This window comes from Monopterus albus, unplaced genomic scaffold (assembly GCF_001952655.1).
Source record: "Monopterus albus unplaced genomic scaffold, M_albus_1.0 scaffold3.1, whole genome shotgun sequence".
Taxonomy (NCBI): Eukaryota; Metazoa; Chordata; class Actinopteri; order Synbranchiformes; family Synbranchidae; genus Monopterus; species Monopterus albus.
Genome location: NW_018127883.1, coordinates 1,962,273 through 1,981,778, shown reverse-complemented (window position 1 = coordinate 1,981,778; position 19,506 = coordinate 1,962,273). Strand labels below are relative to the sequence as shown.

The window sequence follows — 19,506 nt, the reverse complement described above, 5'->3', positions numbered from 1 at the left end:
AAATAATCTATAGCCTAGATCAAAATGCTGATTCAAAGTCTGTGAATATGCTACAAATCTAGACAGCATTAATCCAAACATTTTATTGGCACATTTTTAAATAACATATAACAGAAATATGAACATAAATATGATACTAGAATAAAAAATTAGATTAGCTAAAAATGGACAGCCAGCTGCTTCCAGGTCAGTACTAATTGTACCTAATCTGCAGCCTGTAAATGTCCTCTACAAACACAAAAGCAAACATTAACATCCCAGATTTAACCTTATAAATGGAATTGGAAATGACAAAAAGACATTTGTTATAATATACATAACGTTGTTCAGCATATTACAATGTATTCATTACAATTACAATCACAATAATCAACTTCCAAATTAAAACAAAAACACTGTTTTACAGCTCCATGACCAATTTTGTGTGTATAAAGTCACTAGTATATAGGCCATTACAAACAAGAAATAATACAAAATTTTATCAATGCACACTCACAACCCTGTGCATGTATGTGAACATGTTGTGCAGATGTGCACATAGAACATACACATAAAACATACTGATTCACAACATGGAAAGGGACCAGCCTGGTCAAAATAAATACCAGTGGAAGTCATGATAATCATGCCACAAAGACACTCCACATGCTGTCTAGATTGGAACTACAGTAGGATCTCTTCATGTTTTTACAGCACACCTTATTCATGTCTGTATAAGGTATATTTTAAAACCAAAAATACAAAATAAGAATGTATTGCTATAATTAATATAATTTAAAAAAGGCTCACGCTTTCATTCCAATCTCTGTACTGTCTGTTCCATTAAGATTCCTGGGACATTTTCTATGCAGAGTGGTTTCAAATGTTATTGAGTTAAATTATCACCCATCATTTTACTGATATTTTCTTCCCAGTGTTATGAATGGCACCATATCTTTTTTCAGAGCTATAAGTGAAACGAAACCCGCATAAACACAAGGTAGAATTTGGGAGTTGAACAATATTGTTCAGTTCACCTCATAAAATGAGGCAGAAAAAGGTATCTGACCCAAACTTTTTAAAAAAAGTTGACATATATGAGGTGAAGCTGAGAAACACAGGCAAAGTACAGAAAGGCCTGCATGTCAAAACCTCTGACAACTGTTTTGGTATATTAAAACTTGGCAGCAGAAGTAAGGGGAAACCCCTGTGTATTCAAAGAAACTAATTCTTGCTAGAGGTGCTTCTGGTACAGTTTGTCAGCAGACAGTTGCTGGCCAGTAGGAGTGAGATTTTGGTCCTTATAAAGGTTGCTCATATACAGGCTACAGAAGCAACTTTGTCACAGTTGCTGGTGTAATGCACATCTGGTCTGTCAATCTCTGGATGCTTCCTGCTCAAGCAGGGAAATGTGAGCAGAAAAAGAAGAAAAGCTCCGAGCACCACACAGCCCCCGCTAAAGTAGAAGGCCATATCATATGACTGTGTCCAGTCAAAGAACCACCCTAGAAAGTGCAGAGAAAAACAGATGTGAGTACAGTCAGCAGAGATTCCTGGCAGAAACAGTGGTCATTTAATTAATCACAAGATGGTTCCCGGAATCCGCATGCCTTTTGCCTTGCTCTGCCTGCCTGTCTTACTTAACTTTTTAGTTTTTTAAAACATGACCTGACATCAGTGTTTATCTCTGTACAAAATAAAAATAGATGTACCACTCCTATCTAACCAACAGTGTAGCAATCCTTAACAATTTTAAAAAGATAAGCCTTCCTACCAACAACAGGGGGTCCAAGCATGATCCCAAATCCCCCGAAGAACATGAGGATGCCATGGGCTTGTGTCAGTCTGTCCAAACCGACAATCTTTGTGGTAATGTAAGAGGTAAGTGACCAGTTTCCAGAGAAGAAACCCAGGATGGCAGACAGGATCTGGAGCCCCACATAACTCTTGGTGATAGGAATAAAGAACAGTGCCACACCTCCTGCAAACATGGTAAAGGCATACAGATAGATGCTGTTCATCCACCTGATGTCCACCAGGATACCCAGCACTAGCTTACCCACACAAGTGGCAATGGCCCCTATTGATACCAGAGGAATGACACTAACTTCTTCCACAAGTCCTTCACTCTGTGCCACATCCTCTATAAAGAGCACTGGAGGGAATGCCCCCAGGCTGAACAGGAAGATAGCAATACAGAAAGCCACCATGGCTTGGTCCTGCAAGATCTCATACATGGAGTGAATGTACTTGGTGTATGCCTGCTGTTTCTTCTTTATGATTTTTATGATGGCCAGCCCAGCCAGGAAGCTACCTTTATTCTTCTCTGTCTGATTGGCCAAGTCCTTGGCATCAGTAGTGATGAGCAACTCCTTCACTGTTTTCTCTGGAGTGGATGCAGTGGAACCTGTAGTGATCTTCAGGCCATTCAGTGCAGGCTTCTCCAAAAGCTGCTCTCCAGTGTTGCGTTCCAGGGCGGCCTTCTGTTTGAGGTAGTACCCCGGCATGTTAAGGGGCCTCATGAAGCCGGCGCAGGCCATGAGGTTTAGTGCTACAGCACCAATGATCAGCAGGCAACCATCCAGGCCATAGAGCACAATCAACTCATTCTGAGCAGTGGCATAGATGAATGCTCCAACACTGGTGCCTTAGTGAGCAGAGGAAGACAAGAATTCAGTGCTGTGTCTAGAAAGTGATAGATCATATAACACAAATTAAAGCCAGTTTTCACAATAGTGTGTATAGCACCTTTCAAGTGGTTTTAATGGTATGAGATTTTACCAGAAAGATTAGATAATCCTAACAAAAACTGGTGCAGGCTACATGATCCTTTACACATCCATCTGTGTTCCTAGATTGTGTCTTCTTTGATACTGCCAAGGACAGAAGGTTTTACTTTTGCTGTTCTTTCAGGTCAAATCTTCCAAGTTCCAATGTAGGGTGCTGCTAATAACCCTCCTCATTAAGATCAATTCTTACTGATACCTTCAGATTACATAGCTCAAACTTCATAAATCATTATCATGAAAGTTTTGACTCTCAGCCCATTGACATGGTTACTCGTCACCAGTGCACATCCCTGCCTAATAGACTACTCTACTTTTGCTACAGTACAGATGTTTACCTTGGCTTCACCAAGCTCCCAGTAGCTAATACATGAAAGAAGTGAGCATGAAGAACTGGTGTGCACCCAGAGAGCTTGGCAATACCTGTGGTAACAATGCCGAGAGCAAGACCGCGCCTCTTGTCAAAATACTGGCAGGTGATTGTCAACGTGGCTGCGTAGACTAGTCCACAACCCAGGCCTATGGCAGGAGAGACGACAAGAAGAGAAAGAAGAATTTCCATTAGCTCAGGTGAAAGGGGTAAATGCTTTTCATATCTAAAAATATACAAGAATGTGACTGCAATTGCACAGTGCACATTAGGAAAATGTCATAGATTTAATGAAAAGGGTACATATATTTTTTTCAAATTTTATTATTATGTTTGTTAATATAATATTTAGAGGTTTTCAGTCAAACAACAGATCAACACTGTGCTTTGTATGATTCAATGAATGAACTCAAAGTACAAAAGTACAAAGATACATTTACATTATACATAAATCCACCAGTTCAGAGGGCACTGTGCATAAGGTTTCTTGCGCAATACAATTAGCAAAAGATAAAATAAACATTTGCTAAGCCATATACAATCTGCATGTGTACAGCCACAGCCATTACATAAGGGAAGCTCTAAAAATAAACGGCATGTCTTCTAATATGCATGTCCTCCCCTCTCCAGTACTGCTAATGCAGAAGGCAGAGCTGACTGTGAGGAATTCACCGGGTTTAAGCATCATTTAATGTGCTAACAGGTGGTGCTGGGCACACACAGGCAGAATGGTGAATGTACAGGGGCAGTAAAGTGTCACAGGGCTGTTCTTCTCTCAACATCCCAAACAGCAATGTCAAACAAATGGTGCAGTATTCAAACATACTGTCTATCTTTTCTCAGTATGATTCTACATACTTTAAGCGGCAAAGGTATTCATTAACTGGAAACTGAGGATAAGTCTACCGCTGATAATAGATGTGACATGTTCCCCTGCTTGTTTCAAATGATTATATTGTGATAAATGATTCTTATATGTTAGAGGGTTAAGAAGCTTAATTAACTCTCATGACTAAAGCAACATCAAAGAAATGTTTTCCTAAACTGACAGATAAACTATGTCTCTAGGCTGTTGTCAGCATTAACTTTGCAGGCTTGTCTCTTGTAGAGTGCAGTTAAAGCACACAAGGGGATCCCTCAACAGTATCATCAGGAGTTTCCTTACCAACCACAATCCCATAGGAAAAGATGAGGAACTGGACATTCGGAGCAAAGGCACTGAGCATCAGGCCGCCTGCCACCATTATTCCACTGAAAAAGGTCACAGGACGAGCCCCAAAGTTGTCAACGCAGGCACTACAGACAGGACCTGAGGGAGATGAGGTAGAAAGTAAGACAGGGTTAGAGAATACGACAGAGAGACCCAGGGAGTGGAAGGGATACTGAGAGGGAAAAAGTGAGAGTGACAGAGGGACAAACATATTGTGGTTGACAAAGGATATGGATATTTAATTTAATGTATTGTGGATAATAAAGTATTTTATCAAAGTTTACTCCCATATCCTGAAACTGCTCGACTCATACATCATATGACATTTTCTATTTCCTTCCCCTCTAACAATGGGGAAGACAGCAGCAGGGAGTGCAGTGCTACAGCTGACAGCTGGGACACGTGACTAGGACCTGGGCAGAGCAGAGACCAAATGTGTTCAGACATGATTTCTACCTCATCCATTTGAGAAAGATAACAGCAAGGAACCAGGCTGGCAGGTGAGCTGTGCTTAGACAAAATGTCAGCAAAGCTTTATATCTTCCAGACAGTATGTAAAGGTCACTGAGTTTCAGTGTGTGTATGTGTGTGTCTTAACAAATGATCCTTACATACAGTGGGTACGGAAAGTATTCAGACCCCCTTAAATTTTTCACTCTTTGTTATATTGCAGCCATATGCTAAAATCATTTAAGTTCATTTTTTTCCTCATTAATGTACACACAGCACCCCATATTGACAGAAAAACACAGAATTTTTGACATTTTTGCAGATTTATTAAAAAAGAAAAACTGAAATATCACATGGTCATAAGTATTCAGACCCTTTGCTCAGTATTTAGTAGAAGCACCCCTTTGAGCTAATACAGCCATGAGTCTTTTTAGGAATGATGCAACAAGTTTTTCACACCTGCATTTGGGGATACTCTGCCATTCCTCCTTGCAGATCCTCTCCAGTTCTGTCAGGTTGGATGGTAAACATTGGTTGACATTTTCAGGTCTCTCCAGAGATGCTAAATTGGGTTTAAGCCAGGGCTCTGGCTGGGCCATTCAAGAACAGTCACGGAGTTGTTGGGAAGCCACTCCGTTATTTTAGCTGTGTGCTTAGGGCCATTGTCTTGTTGGAAGGTGAACCTTCGGCCCAGTCTGAGGTCCTGAGCACTCTGGAGAAGGTTTTCGTCCAAGATATCCCTGTACTTGGCCGCATTCACCCTTCCCTCGATTGCAACCAGTCGTCCGGTCCCTGCAGCTGAAAAACACCCCCATAGCATGATGCTGCCACCACCATGCTTCACTGTTGGGACTGTATTGGACAGGTGATGAGCAGTGCCTGGTTTTCTCCACACATACCGCTTAGAATTAAGGCCAAAAAGTTCTATCTTGGTCTCATCAGACCAGAGAATCTTATTTCTCACCATCTTGGAGTCCTTCAGGTGTTTTTGAGCAAACTCCATGCGGGCTTTCATGTGTCTTGCACTAAGGAGAGGCTTCCGTCGGGCCACTCTGCCATAAAGCCCCGACTGGTGGAGGGCTACAGTGATGGTTGACTTTCTACAACTTTCTCCCATCTCCCGACTGCATCTCTGGAGCTCAGCCACAGTCATCTTTGGGTTCTTCTGTACCTCTCTCACCAAGGCTCTTCTCCCCCGATAGAATTTTTTTTTTGTAACCTTGGCCAGATCTGTGCCTTGCCACAATTCTGTCAATGAGCTCTTCAGAGAGTTCCTTTGACGTCATGATTCTCATTTGCACTGACATGCACTGTGAGCTGTAGGGTCTTCTATAGACAGATGTGTGGCTTTCCTAATCACCTCCAATCAGTATAATCAAACACAGCTGGACTCAAATGAAGGTGTAGAACCATCTCAGGGATGATCAGAAGAAATGGACAGCACCTAAGTTAAATATATGAGTGTCACAGCAAAGGGTCTGAATACTTATGACCATGTGATATTTCAGTTTTTCTTTTTTAATAAATCTGCAAAAATGTCAAAAATTCTGTGTTTTTCTGTCAATATGGGGTGCTGTGTGTACATTAATGAGGAAAAAAATGAACTTAAATGATTTTAGCATATGGCTGCAATATAACAAAGAGTGAAAAATTTAAGGGGGTCTGAATACTTTCCCTATCCACTGTACATTTACACTTTTGCTTTTACCATGCTGCCAGACTTTCAGACTCTTCTCTTTTTATTTATGGTGTTCAAGTATTTTTATATACACAACCTTGCTGAGCAAATACAATATTTTTAGGTCTGTGCTTCTCTTCTTATCTGTGGGTCAGTCTGTCTGTCTTTTCCTCTCTCTGTGGTTAGATTAAGGGCTAAGTGAGCTTCCTACATTCATAGCATGGATGACTTGCACTTGCTTTGCTCTTCTATAAAATCAATAACAGCAGCTCTGCTCAAGGAGCTACAAAGTGCCCATCTTTGTGGCACCAATGCCTTTTTTCTATTCTGTTGAAACATTACAATTAACATTACATTACCACTTGTAGCTATAGAAATCATATTTCCTGGTGATGGTCTGATTGGCCTTTAGTACTGAGCAGATACAGTATCTTTGCCACATATGTCACATGTCAGTAGACATATATCCCATAATAAAATGCAGTGCCAAAACTTTAATTTACTGCTCAGTATAGAACTATCAGATGCAAAAGCAATCATCAAAAGAAGAAATTGTTCCTTCAAATATGCAACATAGCTTTAAAATGTTAGTTACCTCCCATGATCCATCACCCATCCATCTCACAGGAAATATAGTAGATGGCTTTTAGTTTGGCTCTTCAATGTGAACACATGTCAAGTATTATTATGTTATTACAGTGTGTGCTACTCACTGGCTATTAGTCCCACTCCAGCCACAAGGGAGCCCACCCAGGCTGTCATGCCCTTGCCTTCCTGGAAAGCATGCAGCCACTCAGGATACAGGACACCCACCGACTGGGGTGATCCATAGGACAGGAGCTGGGCCATGAAGGAAGCCACAACAATTGCCCATCCCCAGCCTCCATCCAGCACTGTAGTAGATGCTGCCATGGTGATGAGGTTACTGCTGCCACCTGGGATCTGCTACAGCTTTGACAGAGGTTGGGTTCCTGGACAAAGAAAAAAAAAAAACTTTACAGAAATAAAGCTGACAGCAAAATCATTCAAAAGATGATTGGTAGAAAGCATAAAAAAAATATTGCTCATGATTTTCAAAACCAGAGCTAAAAGATAAATAAAACTCTCAAAGCCTTGATTTAATGAAGGCTGCCACAGCACCATTTGGCCTTGCCAAACAGGCGGGTCACCTGAGTTGAGTCCTTAATACACACTGGCTGCAACTAACCCACTGACAGCCGCCCCTTTTCTTCATTTCTTTTTAATCACACCTTGGAGGAGGAGAAACTGAGACAATGGCACTGCTTGGTATCCCTACCTCCTCAAACTGTAATGTGCCTCTTCTATGTTTCAGCTTTGGCCCTTGTTTAGACACACAGAGAGAGGCCTGTCTCCTGTGCAGCTTTTCCAAACCTCCTTCATTATTAATCTGCAGCCCAGAGCAACTTTATACATCACTGCAGCAGCACTACTTTGTTTTAAAATGCTGCTTCAGAGTCAGGGAAAGTTGGCGCAAGGGTCCTGAGATTTAAAATATCTGTGTTTACAATGCAGACTTGCTACATTTTGGCAGTAAATAAATTTAAAAAGATGTAATCCAAGAAAATAATATCCTGAAGAAAATCCCTAAATGCTCAAGGGTTAGTGGTTGCTTCAAATTACACGCTTTATATTCACCAACAGCAATAACCTGTTTCCCATCATATCTCATTACAATACAAGCACTGCTTATGTTAAAAACATGCAGCACTCACCTCAGCATTTACAAAAACAACAGCAGCAGGCGCCTGCAGAGCTGCGCGCTCTACAGGAACTTTCCATGTATGGTTTCTTTGGAGAAAAATCCCCTCCTAAGGAATCTCTACAAATGACATAATCAGGAAAGCCTCGTACACGGATGCTGGTCTGTCTGTGTTGCGATCTACGACGCCCGTGTGTAAGCAGACCTCTCTGCATCAATAATACGCATTGTATATCCTCTTCATACTCCTTTGTAGCCGGTGACAAAACCGGTTCAAAGCTGTTCTTGCTGGCCCAGCAGCAGCAGCAGCTTGAACGCAAACGCTGCTTCCTCCTGCGGGTCTTGATCGCACCGTAGACAGAGACGCATATAATCTCTCCCGCTCAGAGATGTGGACTGTTGTTTACGGCTCATCCGATAAATATGCATATATATTTGTTTATTTTCACAGCTGTAAAAAGAGGAGCGTGCACACGCAGACATAGGGACATGCACAAACATGAAACTGTTTACCTGACAAGGTTTCCTGGCTGTACCACACAAATCAGGTTCTTTATAGCACTTCACAAAGGAATTGAAAAAGTCAATGTAATATAACCCCTCAAAAAATAAACCCACTTTGTTAACTCATCTAATATGCGCTACTTCTGGTCAAGCTGGGTAAATTTGCTACTTCTCTCTAAAGGAGCATTTATATTGCCATCAGTCTAGTCTGAACCGGTTAATGGATGGCCATTACAACAACACCGCACCAGCGGGCAACTGCCTGGAGTAGTTCAGCCCCCGACCCAAGAGCACCGATTACAGTAATACTTGTGAATGAAAGCTTAATCAGCCTTCACATCAATAAAAGATAACAGAAGCCAGAGAAGGTGCTTTAAATTGCTTTAAAGCACAGAGATCAGAGTAAGAAAAATGAGGGATGAAGACAGGAGTCCAGAAGTCAAATTCTTCAGGAACCTTTTCCCAGAAGCTTTTTCCCAGAGCTGAGGTCTGCTGCCAGGAAGGATCTAAAGATTTAGACTCCATAATCCCCTGCTGCCTGAAAAGTTAAGAAACAAGGAACAAGCAAAGAACAATTAATTGTATTGGAGAGTGTGGTGTGGATTATGGAACAGCAGTGATACACTTTTAACACTATTGACCAATGCCAGAATCAATGCTGGTGCTGCATTTTGCTTGTTTGCACAAGTTATTCGATATATTTATTGATGCATTCCAGTGTCTGTGTCTGATCAATAATTCATGAGTTGGGTGACAAATTAAAGGAAAAAAACCTGAATAAATAAGTGGCCTCTTCCAGGATGACAATGCTCCTATCCACAGGGCACAAGGGGTCACTGAGTGGTTTGATGAGATTGAAAATGATGTGAATTATATGCTATGGCCTTTACAGTTGCCAGATCTTAACTTGGTTGAACACCTATTTTTGGACTGGTGTGTTAAAAGTACACAAGGAGAGTCCTGTGGAAGAATGGTGTTCATCCCTCCAGTAGAGTTCAAAGACTTGGAGAGACCTTGAAGTAGAAGGTAGATTCAAGTTGGTAATGACACCAGAGTCTGGAGTTTACTGAACTCTCAAACCTGCTGACACGCAGTTATTTATAGAAGTGATATGGCAGACATTTTGCACAGCCTAGCTGTTTTATCTTGTCATGTGATCTATTTGCCTGAAGTGTCCTGAGATTACTTTCATGATTTGGCACTATACAAATAAAACTGAATTGAATTTGTTTGTGTACAATATCGAAGTTGACAATTTAGCATCTCAGGATTGAAATGGCACAGGGCACCTGAGTGCTCATAAAGTCTGCTGGGGTAAATAATTTGGAGCTATGTCCTGTTTTTATACAGTGATTCTGATATTACAATATCAGGTGGTTCCACCACATAAAAGAGGAAACACTTGACCTAAATAATCACTGGTCTGAATCTAAGCAGTTGGCCAGTTTATCAACATTAAGGTCAAACTTAAAACTGTTCTTGTGCATGTTCTGAAATCAAGCTGTTGATGCTGTCCCACAAGGACCCAATTTGGGGCACAATATTTGCTCTACATAGTAATATATCTAACATTTCTTCACCAGTTAGCACTGTGATCAGTTGTAGGTGTGTGGTTGTCTGTCTAGAAGTGGTAACCCTGTAATGGGCTGGTGACCTGTCCAGGGTGTACCTCACCTCTCGCCCAATGTCAGCTGAGATTGGCTCAGCGCTCCTACGATCAACTTCAGGATAAGCGGAAATAAATAATAGGTGGATGGATACCATCTCAGACCTTCTTTTCAATTTGAAAATTCAATGAACAAACAGGAAAAATCATATTATTTTGAACACAGTCCCACCAAATATTTATCTTACTTAATTCTGTCCTAGCTTGTGACTCATCCACAGCCCACAAGTCAATACACACTCCCAGTTTTATGTGAGCTGACCTAACATTCTGACATTTTTATCCAACTTTTCTTTTTAACTTAATGACACCTGAGAAGCAGCACCCTGCTGCTTTTTGCCGTAAGAGGCTTGGCAGGTGTATACATAAAGAGCCACCCTGGAGTCTGGATAAATCTCTGTTTGGCCACATAGCTCCATAAAGCTGCAGAGGTGAGAGGCCATTGTAGCACCCAGCATGGCTGCCCTGAGCCTGCAGTCCAGATTCCTGCTTTGATTAGTTCAGGTTTCTGACTTCAGCAGCCAGAGAGGACACTGCAAAATAGTACAAAAACACAGGATACACTTTAGTTGTATCAGAGCCCTCAGCAAGTCTTTGGATAAAGATATACTCATATCACTTTTGTTTTGTTTCTGGTGAGTATGGACTGAGTGTACTATATGTGTGAATAGGTTATGGTTACCTAGAGATCTAATGGAAGCCTAATATGTTGCATAGTTATCGCAGCACTGTTCTCCTCCCACCACTGGTTACTGCACCCACAGTACAAGGTTTACCATGATAAATGATCCATGATAGGTGAAAAACACTCCCCCAGTCTTCAGCCAGTTAGAACCATTTAAAACAATGCAGACTAAAAAAAACAAAAATTAGACACTGCCACAGAATTAAGCGTCCACAGAGCTGCTTTTTGCTGTGCTGCTGGCACAGAATAGCAACATCTGCCTGGTGGTTCGTCAGCCCACAAGTTTGGTCCAGACTAACTCAAAAAGCAGGCTACTGAGCACATTTCATTGTAGCACCTGAGGAGGTCAGAATAGAAATGGAGTTATCAGAAGAACTGGAGTTCACTAAGAAACAATTATGAATTGTACCACCAAAGACATGAAGCATGGTGGTAGCAGGTATGCGCATAATGTTCGCCATGAGAATTAACATGCTAACAGGCACATACTCTAACACACAATAAGCCTATAGAGCAGAGCCTGATGGAATGTCACTGGCATCCAAAATAGACAAAAGGAGCCCATAAAATCACTTACTTCAATTTTAACTTGACTGTTCAACAATTTCTCTTTTTTATGGATTTAAAACATTACTGATTTCTGTAAATGAAAGATTTAATATTGTGCAGTGGGCGGTTTATCTGCCATTTCCTATAAATACAACACCTCTGTGTTCCTAAGGTGTTTTGGGGGGATCCTGACCTTTTGCATTGCTTTTGTGGTAGACTGTAAATATTTTAAAGATAAAATTAAATCAAAGCTAAATCAACTGGGGAGAAAAACCACTGGGTCCATATAAATAACATTCACTGGACTTGTCAGTCAACTGAATAATACACTAAATGTTACAAATAGTTGTAGGTTTTTGCGCTGAAATATCTTCTCAGTATTGTATAAGGCTGTATATGTAGCATATCACATTTTATTTAGTTTGACAGGGAGGATGAAGGCATGAGTTTCCCACCTGTCAAAGTCAATGAAATAAACCTTGAGGAAGAACTGGGCCAAATCTGGGACACAGTCCTAAGACCTTATAAAAAATAATTGAATGGCCAAATCATAAAAGGGACAATGAAAAACAAGTTGCCATCTCAAGAGCTTTAATCATACATAGAAATTTTGCTCAACAGTACCATTCATTTAGAATGTTTTGCCAGTATGTATATTTAGTGTAAAGAGCATTATTTTTTTAATGAGGAATATCCATAAGGATGATAGAAGCTTTCAGAAATACACCAAAGAGAGAGAAGAGCAGAGAAGAGACCGAGTACATGACTAAGTTGTATCACCTCAGACTACATTTTTAAACACCTCAAAAGGTGACATTTATCTGTGGCTTATGTACCAGTGTCCATCCTCATTACTTTTTTCCTTTTCATTTTAACTGAAAAGTCATAGAGCCTTGAATGCTTTCAGAAACTAAAATAACTGTGGCACAAACTCTGGTTGATCAATGCCTTATAATGGAAAACTCCTAGCAGTCTGCTATGACACCTCGTTGACCTAATCCAAAGTCTAAACTTGGCTTAACTTGTTGACACTGCTTCAGAGAGAAAGGGGCAGGGTGAGCTGGAGCAAACATTACTGCAATCAAGTGTCACATATCTTGAAAGGAATCGACCACATATCAAATCATCCAATTCCCTGGGCATACATCCTTCCATCAAGCCAAACATCCATCCTATGACAGAACACCATCATGAAACATATTGTATGTGCTGTTTGTGCTATCTTAGAAGCGCCACAACAATTCCAACCAGCTAGTTCCAAGCAATGAAAACAAAAACATAACATGTACAAGACAAAAGGTGGAACAGATAATTGGCCTACAAATCCCAGAAGCGACTATTTTTCAGTCCATTCATTCCTTTTAAGAGTAGTTAAGTAACGCCACAGGAGGATTTGGCAGGCGGCCAGCTTCACTGAGCTGCTGTCTTGTTTCTTTCCCCTCTAAAACTTTTGGGGCTGCTTCATTTGTGGAGTTGGTAAAGAGTAAGAAACTCAACTTCCAGAGCTGGCAATGATGGAAGCTGCTGTTGCGGTAGCATCGTGGCATTCAGTGGGCACACTCGCGTGCAAAGACCGAGCCCGTGTGTGGTGCTAAGGCTGGGAGGGTGGCTGCTGCTGTGCTGCTGCTGCGTGCTGCGACATAGCTGCCGGGGAGGACATGGACTGGACCATGGGCTGAGCTGGTGGGGGTAGTGGAGGCTGAGCCTGCTGGGCCCCTGAGTGTGTGTTTGGGGAGGGTGGGGGTGTTGGACGTTTGAATTTGTCAGGGCTGGTGCTTCTTCTTGGGGAAGGCCTCTGTTTGAGAAATAGAGAGAATAATAAATCTCATCTTGTACAGCAAGTAGATGGCAACATTATAAACACTTTGAAACTAGGGTCTAACCAACATCATGTGAATATAATAACAGACAACAAAAAAAACTATTTAGCTTTAGGCATATACAGCTAAAAGGTACATCTCAATAACAATGTAAAGAAGTGAGATGATTGTAGCACCAATTTTTGTTGGGCAGAGTTGTTACAAATTGCTGAAGGAAAACAAGGTCCCCCCACTGAACTAAGGTCATGAACTGACAATTCCAGTCAGAGGAATGGAAACGGCAAAGGGGGTTACAGAAAAATCAATCTGTCTGAGGTTCTGTTCTGGTCTCCCACGCAGTCATTTCCCTGTTTAACTCCTGGGTGGGATGAGTGATGATGGGAGACACGTGGTCTTTATCATCCACATGAATCAAAAGAAAATGGATGAATGCAGAGTACCAGAGAGAGAAAGAGGTATGCAACAGCACAGAACAGTGAAAGAAAATGTGCAAGTATGGATATTGTATTCTACACCGAACATGTTTAAAGACAAATGTAAACATATAAAGATTTGAATGTAAAACAAAAAACTGCAAAAGCAAGAACTTCACAAGTTTATACATGTACAACACTGCAGAATCTTAGCAACCTGTTAAGGGATTAGTCCAAGCCATCTCATTTTCCGTGAAGATGCAGGTCACAGTGAGCTCAAGCGTACCACGTTGGCAGCACACCCAGTGAAAGAGTGAAACATGAGCAGATGCAACTACAACTAGCCACATAGTTTGTTTCAGCTAGAACACCAACAGTATACTGCAGTTATTGGGCTCAGCCATTCGTCAAGTTGAGTGTTGGTGGGAGACATTTGATAATCATTTTTTACATGTAAGATGATGACTTTATACTGTAACTATACTGTATTTACTCAGTCAAAAGGGACACGCTGTATATTAGTATTAGCAACAAAACTGTCCATGACATTCAAAAAGGCAGGTCTACAAATTCAGCAAAAGACAAAGGGAGTGCATGTGCTCTTTTGGAATGCTCTTATTGACTGTTAAACATCTCAACTGTGTGCCGAGTTTAATGCTACTTTGCAACACAATCTGCAATAAGTGTAGTGCAAAAATCATACCAACATGTACAAAGAGCCTACATTTTCCACCATAAATTTGTCTGAGGTCACAATTAAAGCTTAACTTTCCATCATTCAATTTCTTTTTGACAGATTTGTTTTATGCTGATGGTACCAATAAGAGCAATTGCCAAATATTAAAACATGTTAATACAAGTAAAATTATTGTTACCTGTATTTTCACATTCAAATTATGGCTCAAAAAACTAACTGAGCCCTGGGTTGCAAACTACAAGGAGCTGCGGGTAGATTTTACTTACTGCTACGGCATGAGAGGAGCTTCCGTGAATGTGCAGGGCAGGGGCGTTATAGTGGGAGATGCCAGCTCTGGACAGTGTAGCTGGAGGAGTGAAGCCAACTGTGTGGCTGCCATATGAAAGACCTGTGAAAGAGTGGGGGGCAGACAGGACAACAAAGTTGCACATACTCCGTTTCTTTGTCAAAGGATTTCTTGAATATCTGATGAACGTACAAAAGCTTTATTGTTTCTGTTTTGAAAAAATTAGTAGGTGCCTCCACTTAAACACTGAATGACCACTCTCTTTGACAAAGGTTACCTTGCTGACTGCTGTATTACCTGGACAGTGGCCATCTAAAATACACGTACCTGGTGATATGGGTCGGCTGGAGCTGGGGGAGGGGGTATAAGGGATGGGGCTAGACACGGTCCTTGCTCGCAAGCCCTGGGCAGACATCTCGTTGAAGTACCTGAGGGAATAACATGACTAATTTATACATATTCAGCAGATTTCTAGCCCCCCCAAAAAAAAGAAATCTGTGATGTGAGGCAAACATAAAAATAAGTGACAGCCTCACTAAATCATGTTGCTCCCTCAAAGAAACTGTAGTGTATGTCACGTAGTGCAGTAACAAAATAAATGTAAACTTATCAAATATATAACTTCACATTTAATAATCAAATTTCTCTAATCACATTAAAAGAATTTGCCATTTTAACTGTAATTTAAGCCCAAAAACCTGAGAAGCCTGACACAGTGAAATAAACTATAATTAACTATCAAACCCAAACAATGGACATTCCAGCGTGCTATAGGCTTGTATTTTAACACTGCCCTGTGACATTTGTTAACCCTTTTTCCTTCTGCTGCTTTTGCTCTGCATTGGTTGGTCAAAAGCTCAAAGCATTTGCTTGATTATTAATGCAAGTAAAAAGACCAAGGAGAGCAGAGCTGTATTAAGCTGGGTGGTCTGTGCGTCTAACATGAAGACGCCAGTCGTGCTTAATGGACATCATGTTCTTATAGTGCTAATCACAAAGAAAGCTATTAACCACCAATTGTTGTGGGCTGAGGTGGCAGAAATGCCTGTTGTCTTCTGCATCTCTCCCTGTTTTGTTCCTTCATCTTTTCATTGTCAATGGTTCAAGCCTCCTTCATCTAATCAGCAGTGTAAATGAGCAATGGAGCCAAATGCTTCTCCACCTACACTGCAACAGAGTGGGCATAATCTCTACCTCTCATCATCCATCTCCAGACTGGATTCACTCTCTGACAGCTGTCTGCACAGGGCCTCCCTGCGTTCCATTTCTCTCTGAAGCTTTCTCTGCAGCCGTATGTTCTCCTCTCTCATGTGTCGCTCCTCCTCTATGTACTGGGCACGCTTCTCTGTGTCTAGGAGGGGGACACACAGAAAAGGTGGCATCAGACATATAGCTAGAGCTTGACACTATCCCAACATAATCAGTAACTATTTTACAAGGTAGCAAGTAAAAACTGTTGTACTTGTAAAAATGAACAATCCATAAACCAAAAGATTTTATCTGAAAAACTGTACAGACATAAAATAATCCCTTACAAAAATCTCCAAGAACAACCAAGTTTGATTGTGTAGTAAAATATTTTCTTTTCAGAACAAAGTGAAAGTGGGCCATTGTTGATCTAACACCAGATTATAAGGCAAGAAACATTATGATGTCATTTCAGTAGCAATGCTGTTAACTACTTGCCACAGCTTCTCAGATCATGTGTTAAAACTTTGTCTAAGAGCTCCCTCTAGTGGTGAAACTAGCCACAGACCAAATAATATTAAGCAACACTAAGGAATGTGTTTATACTAATGGCACCTAATGTAGTGGGACAGAATATCTTATAGAAATAAATAAGAAAGGGGGGAAATGGTAGTTTAGGACTTTATAGGCTTTTGTTAACTGCTGTGCAGTAAAGCTTCTTCATAAATCCTTAAGGTATCTTCAGGTATAATGTGACCAGTGAATACCAGGAGTTAACTAGGCTGTAAACTGTGTCAGCACAAAGACAGAAAGCATCCTCTTCTTTCTAGTCTCTGTAAAACAAGCCAAGCCCTGGTGTAGAGTGAATTTGCCTGTCACTGCTATCTGAGGAGCACATCCTTATTCAACACTTGACAGAGTCTGCTCCTTCAGTCCTCCCTGTGATCATGTGACAAGTTGAGAGGCCACTTACGCTGCAGCTCAGTGGTGCGCAGGCTTTTCTTAAGCCTCTCCACCTCATTTTTCAGGAAGCGGATATGCCGCATCATGTTCTCTGGTGAGTCTATCTCCATGGAAATGTCTCTTGGGGAGGGAGGAGCTGATACAGGCTGGTCCAACTTCTCCTGAAGGATCCTAGTTTAGAAAAACAACACACTGTTACTATAATTCACAGAGAAATTATGGGGATGATGACAATAAAATCTGAGATTCCCCTGGACAACAGCCCATTAGGCTAAAGTAAGAATTTTCCTGTCAAAAATAAAAAATTGTTGCTGGCTGGATACTCCTGCAGACTGAAAATAGCTCTGATTTGAAATGAATGACTATATATAGTCATTGAGCTTATTGTAATTCGTGCTAATGACAAGTCTCCAGAAAGCTACAGCTGAGTACTGCTAGACAACTTTAAGTTTTAAGCTCAGACAGAAGTAATACACATTGCCAAGTACAGTAATTTTATACTGTTTATGTCTCAGGGAACTCATCAGGAACTCATCACACCCCTTGTTATGTTCCTCATGGCTTCATTCAGAAATGCCCATTACAGCGAACAAGAGGAGTGTGCAGGGACTGCCTATGAAGTGCAACACCAAAGAGATACTACCAAAAAAAAAAAGGGAAGGTGGTATAACCAATTGGTCTCCTGTTAGTTATACCATAAAACTCAGTTTGGAAAAATGTGTCTAAGAATGAAGCTTTTCATTATTTTTGTATTATTTCGAAGATGGTCCCTGCGAAACCATCTCACAGCGAGAAGCACATATGATATGAAAATTAGGCTGTAGCGCCTACCTACCTTATTACAGTAAAGAGGCATCACTTGTGTTTTAACAATGTTTCTCTTATGATTATTGATGCAAGAAATAAACTGTAAATATTTTGTCCTAGGATTGGTCTTATGCTACTTTATGAAGTTTAGTTTTTTTTTTTTCCCCAGGAAAGAAAGTAATAATTTATATCCAGAATACCTGGTCGGTCTTGCCGAGTAACATAAGCTTATTTGGAGGTTTTCTCTAATGTTTTCAGACATGCAAGTAGGCCCACCAGTCAGCAAACCAAGCTGTCTTCATACAGTTCTCTTTCTTCTTCATCTTTGTCTTTGGACTCAGACTGCACCAAAATTTCCTGTAGTCTCAAAGAGCCAAATACTAAAACTGAAAACCGATTACCTACCCAAAGAATGACAATCCGAACAGACGAATAATTAGGTCTAGCCCTACTAACTACTGAACTGATTTTGGGTTTCATGTTTGTTAAAGTGTGACTATGGCCATAGACGAGGTCTGAATCTAAACTCACAACAGAAACATTTCAAATGTCCATCATCTCCAAATCACATGCGTAACATGATCATTCCACACCTTTTCTCAGCCTCCAGTTTGTCCATCCTTTTCCACAGTCTGTTGACCAGGGCTTCTTGTTCCTGCTCTAGTGTGTTCTCAAGGTCGATCTTCTCCCGCCTCAACTGAAAAAAAAGAAAGAGAAAAAGAAGAGCAGAGAAGGACTTTCAGAGAAAGCCTTGATGTAGAAAAGCATTCAGAGGACTGCACACAAATAATAACCAAAGATTTCTTTCTAGCTAAGCTTCTCTTTCATGGAGTTTTAGCAATGTGACATGTGAGAAAGACACAGTGACAGAAAAACAGCAATGCGGGCAGTCCATAAAGATCTCTTTATTGCTAACTGATATACAAGGGCTCATTGGTGTTTTGTGGTGAAATAAATCATAATTTTAGTGAAAATGCCATTTGGTTACATCGCTCTCTGGTCAAAAAGGATAGACATTACATAAGCATTTCTTTGACGCATCCATAACTAGGCAGCAACAATGCATGCATATCTAAGGAAAAATTCTCTCAAGCGGCTTCAGCACCCAAAGGTTTGACCCAGCCACAGACCAAAATGCTCTGTCCAGCTCACATTCAATGGGAATAATTAAGGGTGGTGAAGTTCTGACTTCTCATACTACAATAACTAGACACACAAATTCAGGGACATATTACTCTAACACTGGATGCTGAAATCGTCTTGCTCTGCTATGTTAGCATACCTGTTCCAGGGTCAGCTGCTTTGAGATGGTTTCATTCTCCATCTTCTTGATCTTTTTCATGAGCTTGTTAACCTGGAACTCCTGCTCCTGCTCCAAGTGCTGCTCCAACTCTGCTTTTTCATGCTGGAGCTAGGATGGAAAAGGGGAGGACAGTGCATGGACAGAGGGAATGAAGAAGTGGATGAAATGGAAAAAGATGAGCAACAGCACAAGAAAAGACACAGTCACATAAAAACTATTTGAAGACCACAGTGAATAAACACAGTGGTGACAGAATATCATATTTAGCTTATACACTGACAGTATAGAAAAAATAAAAAAACAGGAAAACATAAAATTCTACCATATTAACAGGTAAACTTCCTATAGGACTGAAGAGTGTAAAATAGTGTTTTGGCAATTGAAGTAGCCACCTCTGGCAGCTCACCAACACAAAGAAAGGGTGCGGTTCAG

At 40.8% G+C, this 19,506-nt stretch overlaps 2 protein-coding genes across 3 annotated transcripts in view; both read right to left on the bottom strand.

Moving 5' to 3' along the window:
• Positions 1 to 68: 68 nt before the first annotated feature.
• Positions 69 to 9,380, bottom strand: LOC109962573 (monocarboxylate transporter 9). Of its 2 annotated transcripts, none has more exons than XM_020604424.1 (6): positions 8,707 to 9,380; positions 7,187 to 7,444; positions 4,301 to 4,444; positions 3,189 to 3,284; positions 1,754 to 2,626; positions 69 to 1,484 (listed from the first exon to the last, which is right to left on the bottom strand). In XM_020604424.1, exons 2-6 carry the CDS (start codon positions 7,383 to 7,385, stop codon positions 1,294 to 1,296), a joined length of 1,503 nt encoding a protein of 500 aa, XP_020460080.1. In that variant the 5' UTR covers positions 7,386 to 7,444; positions 8,707 to 9,380; the 3' UTR covers positions 69 to 1,293. The 2 variants fall into 2 exon arrangements, with proteins under 2 accessions (XP_020460080.1, XP_020460073.1); XM_020604417.1 differs by lacking the exon at positions 8,707 to 9,380 and adding an exon at positions 8,207 to 8,698.
• A 2,788-nt stretch (positions 9,381 to 12,168) lies between these two features.
• Positions 12,169 to 19,506, bottom strand: part of LOC109961853 (coiled-coil domain-containing protein 6) — a 10,486-nt gene continuing 3,148 nt past the window's right edge. Inside the window, exons 3-9 of the mRNA XM_020603023.1 lie at positions 19,054 to 19,182; positions 18,365 to 18,468; positions 16,975 to 17,135; positions 16,008 to 16,164; positions 15,141 to 15,241; positions 14,794 to 14,915; positions 12,169 to 13,392 (exon numbers count right to left, since the gene is read on the bottom strand). Of these exons, the coding sequence (XP_020458679.1) occupies positions 13,189 to 13,392; positions 14,794 to 14,915; positions 15,141 to 15,241; positions 16,008 to 16,164; positions 16,975 to 17,135; positions 18,365 to 18,468; positions 19,054 to 19,182 (978 nt within the window). The 3' untranslated portion in view covers positions 12,169 to 13,188. The remainder of the gene's footprint in view (positions 13,393 to 14,793; positions 14,916 to 15,140; positions 15,242 to 16,007; positions 16,165 to 16,974; positions 17,136 to 18,364; positions 18,469 to 19,053; positions 19,183 to 19,506) is intronic.

Coding starts and splice junctions, on each gene's coding strand:
- LOC109962573 (XM_020604424.1), bottom strand. CDS start 7,385: ATGGCAGCATCTACTACAGTGCTGGATGGAGGCTGGGGATGGGCAATT. Junction 2,627..3,188: donor TCTCGGCATTGTTACCACAG/GTATTGCCAAGC, acceptor CTGCTCACTAAG/GCACCAGTGTTGGAGCATTC. Junction 1,485..1,753: donor GCTTGGACCCCCTGTTGTTG/GTAGGAAGGCTT, acceptor TGCACTTTCTAG/GGTGGTTCTTTGACTGGACA.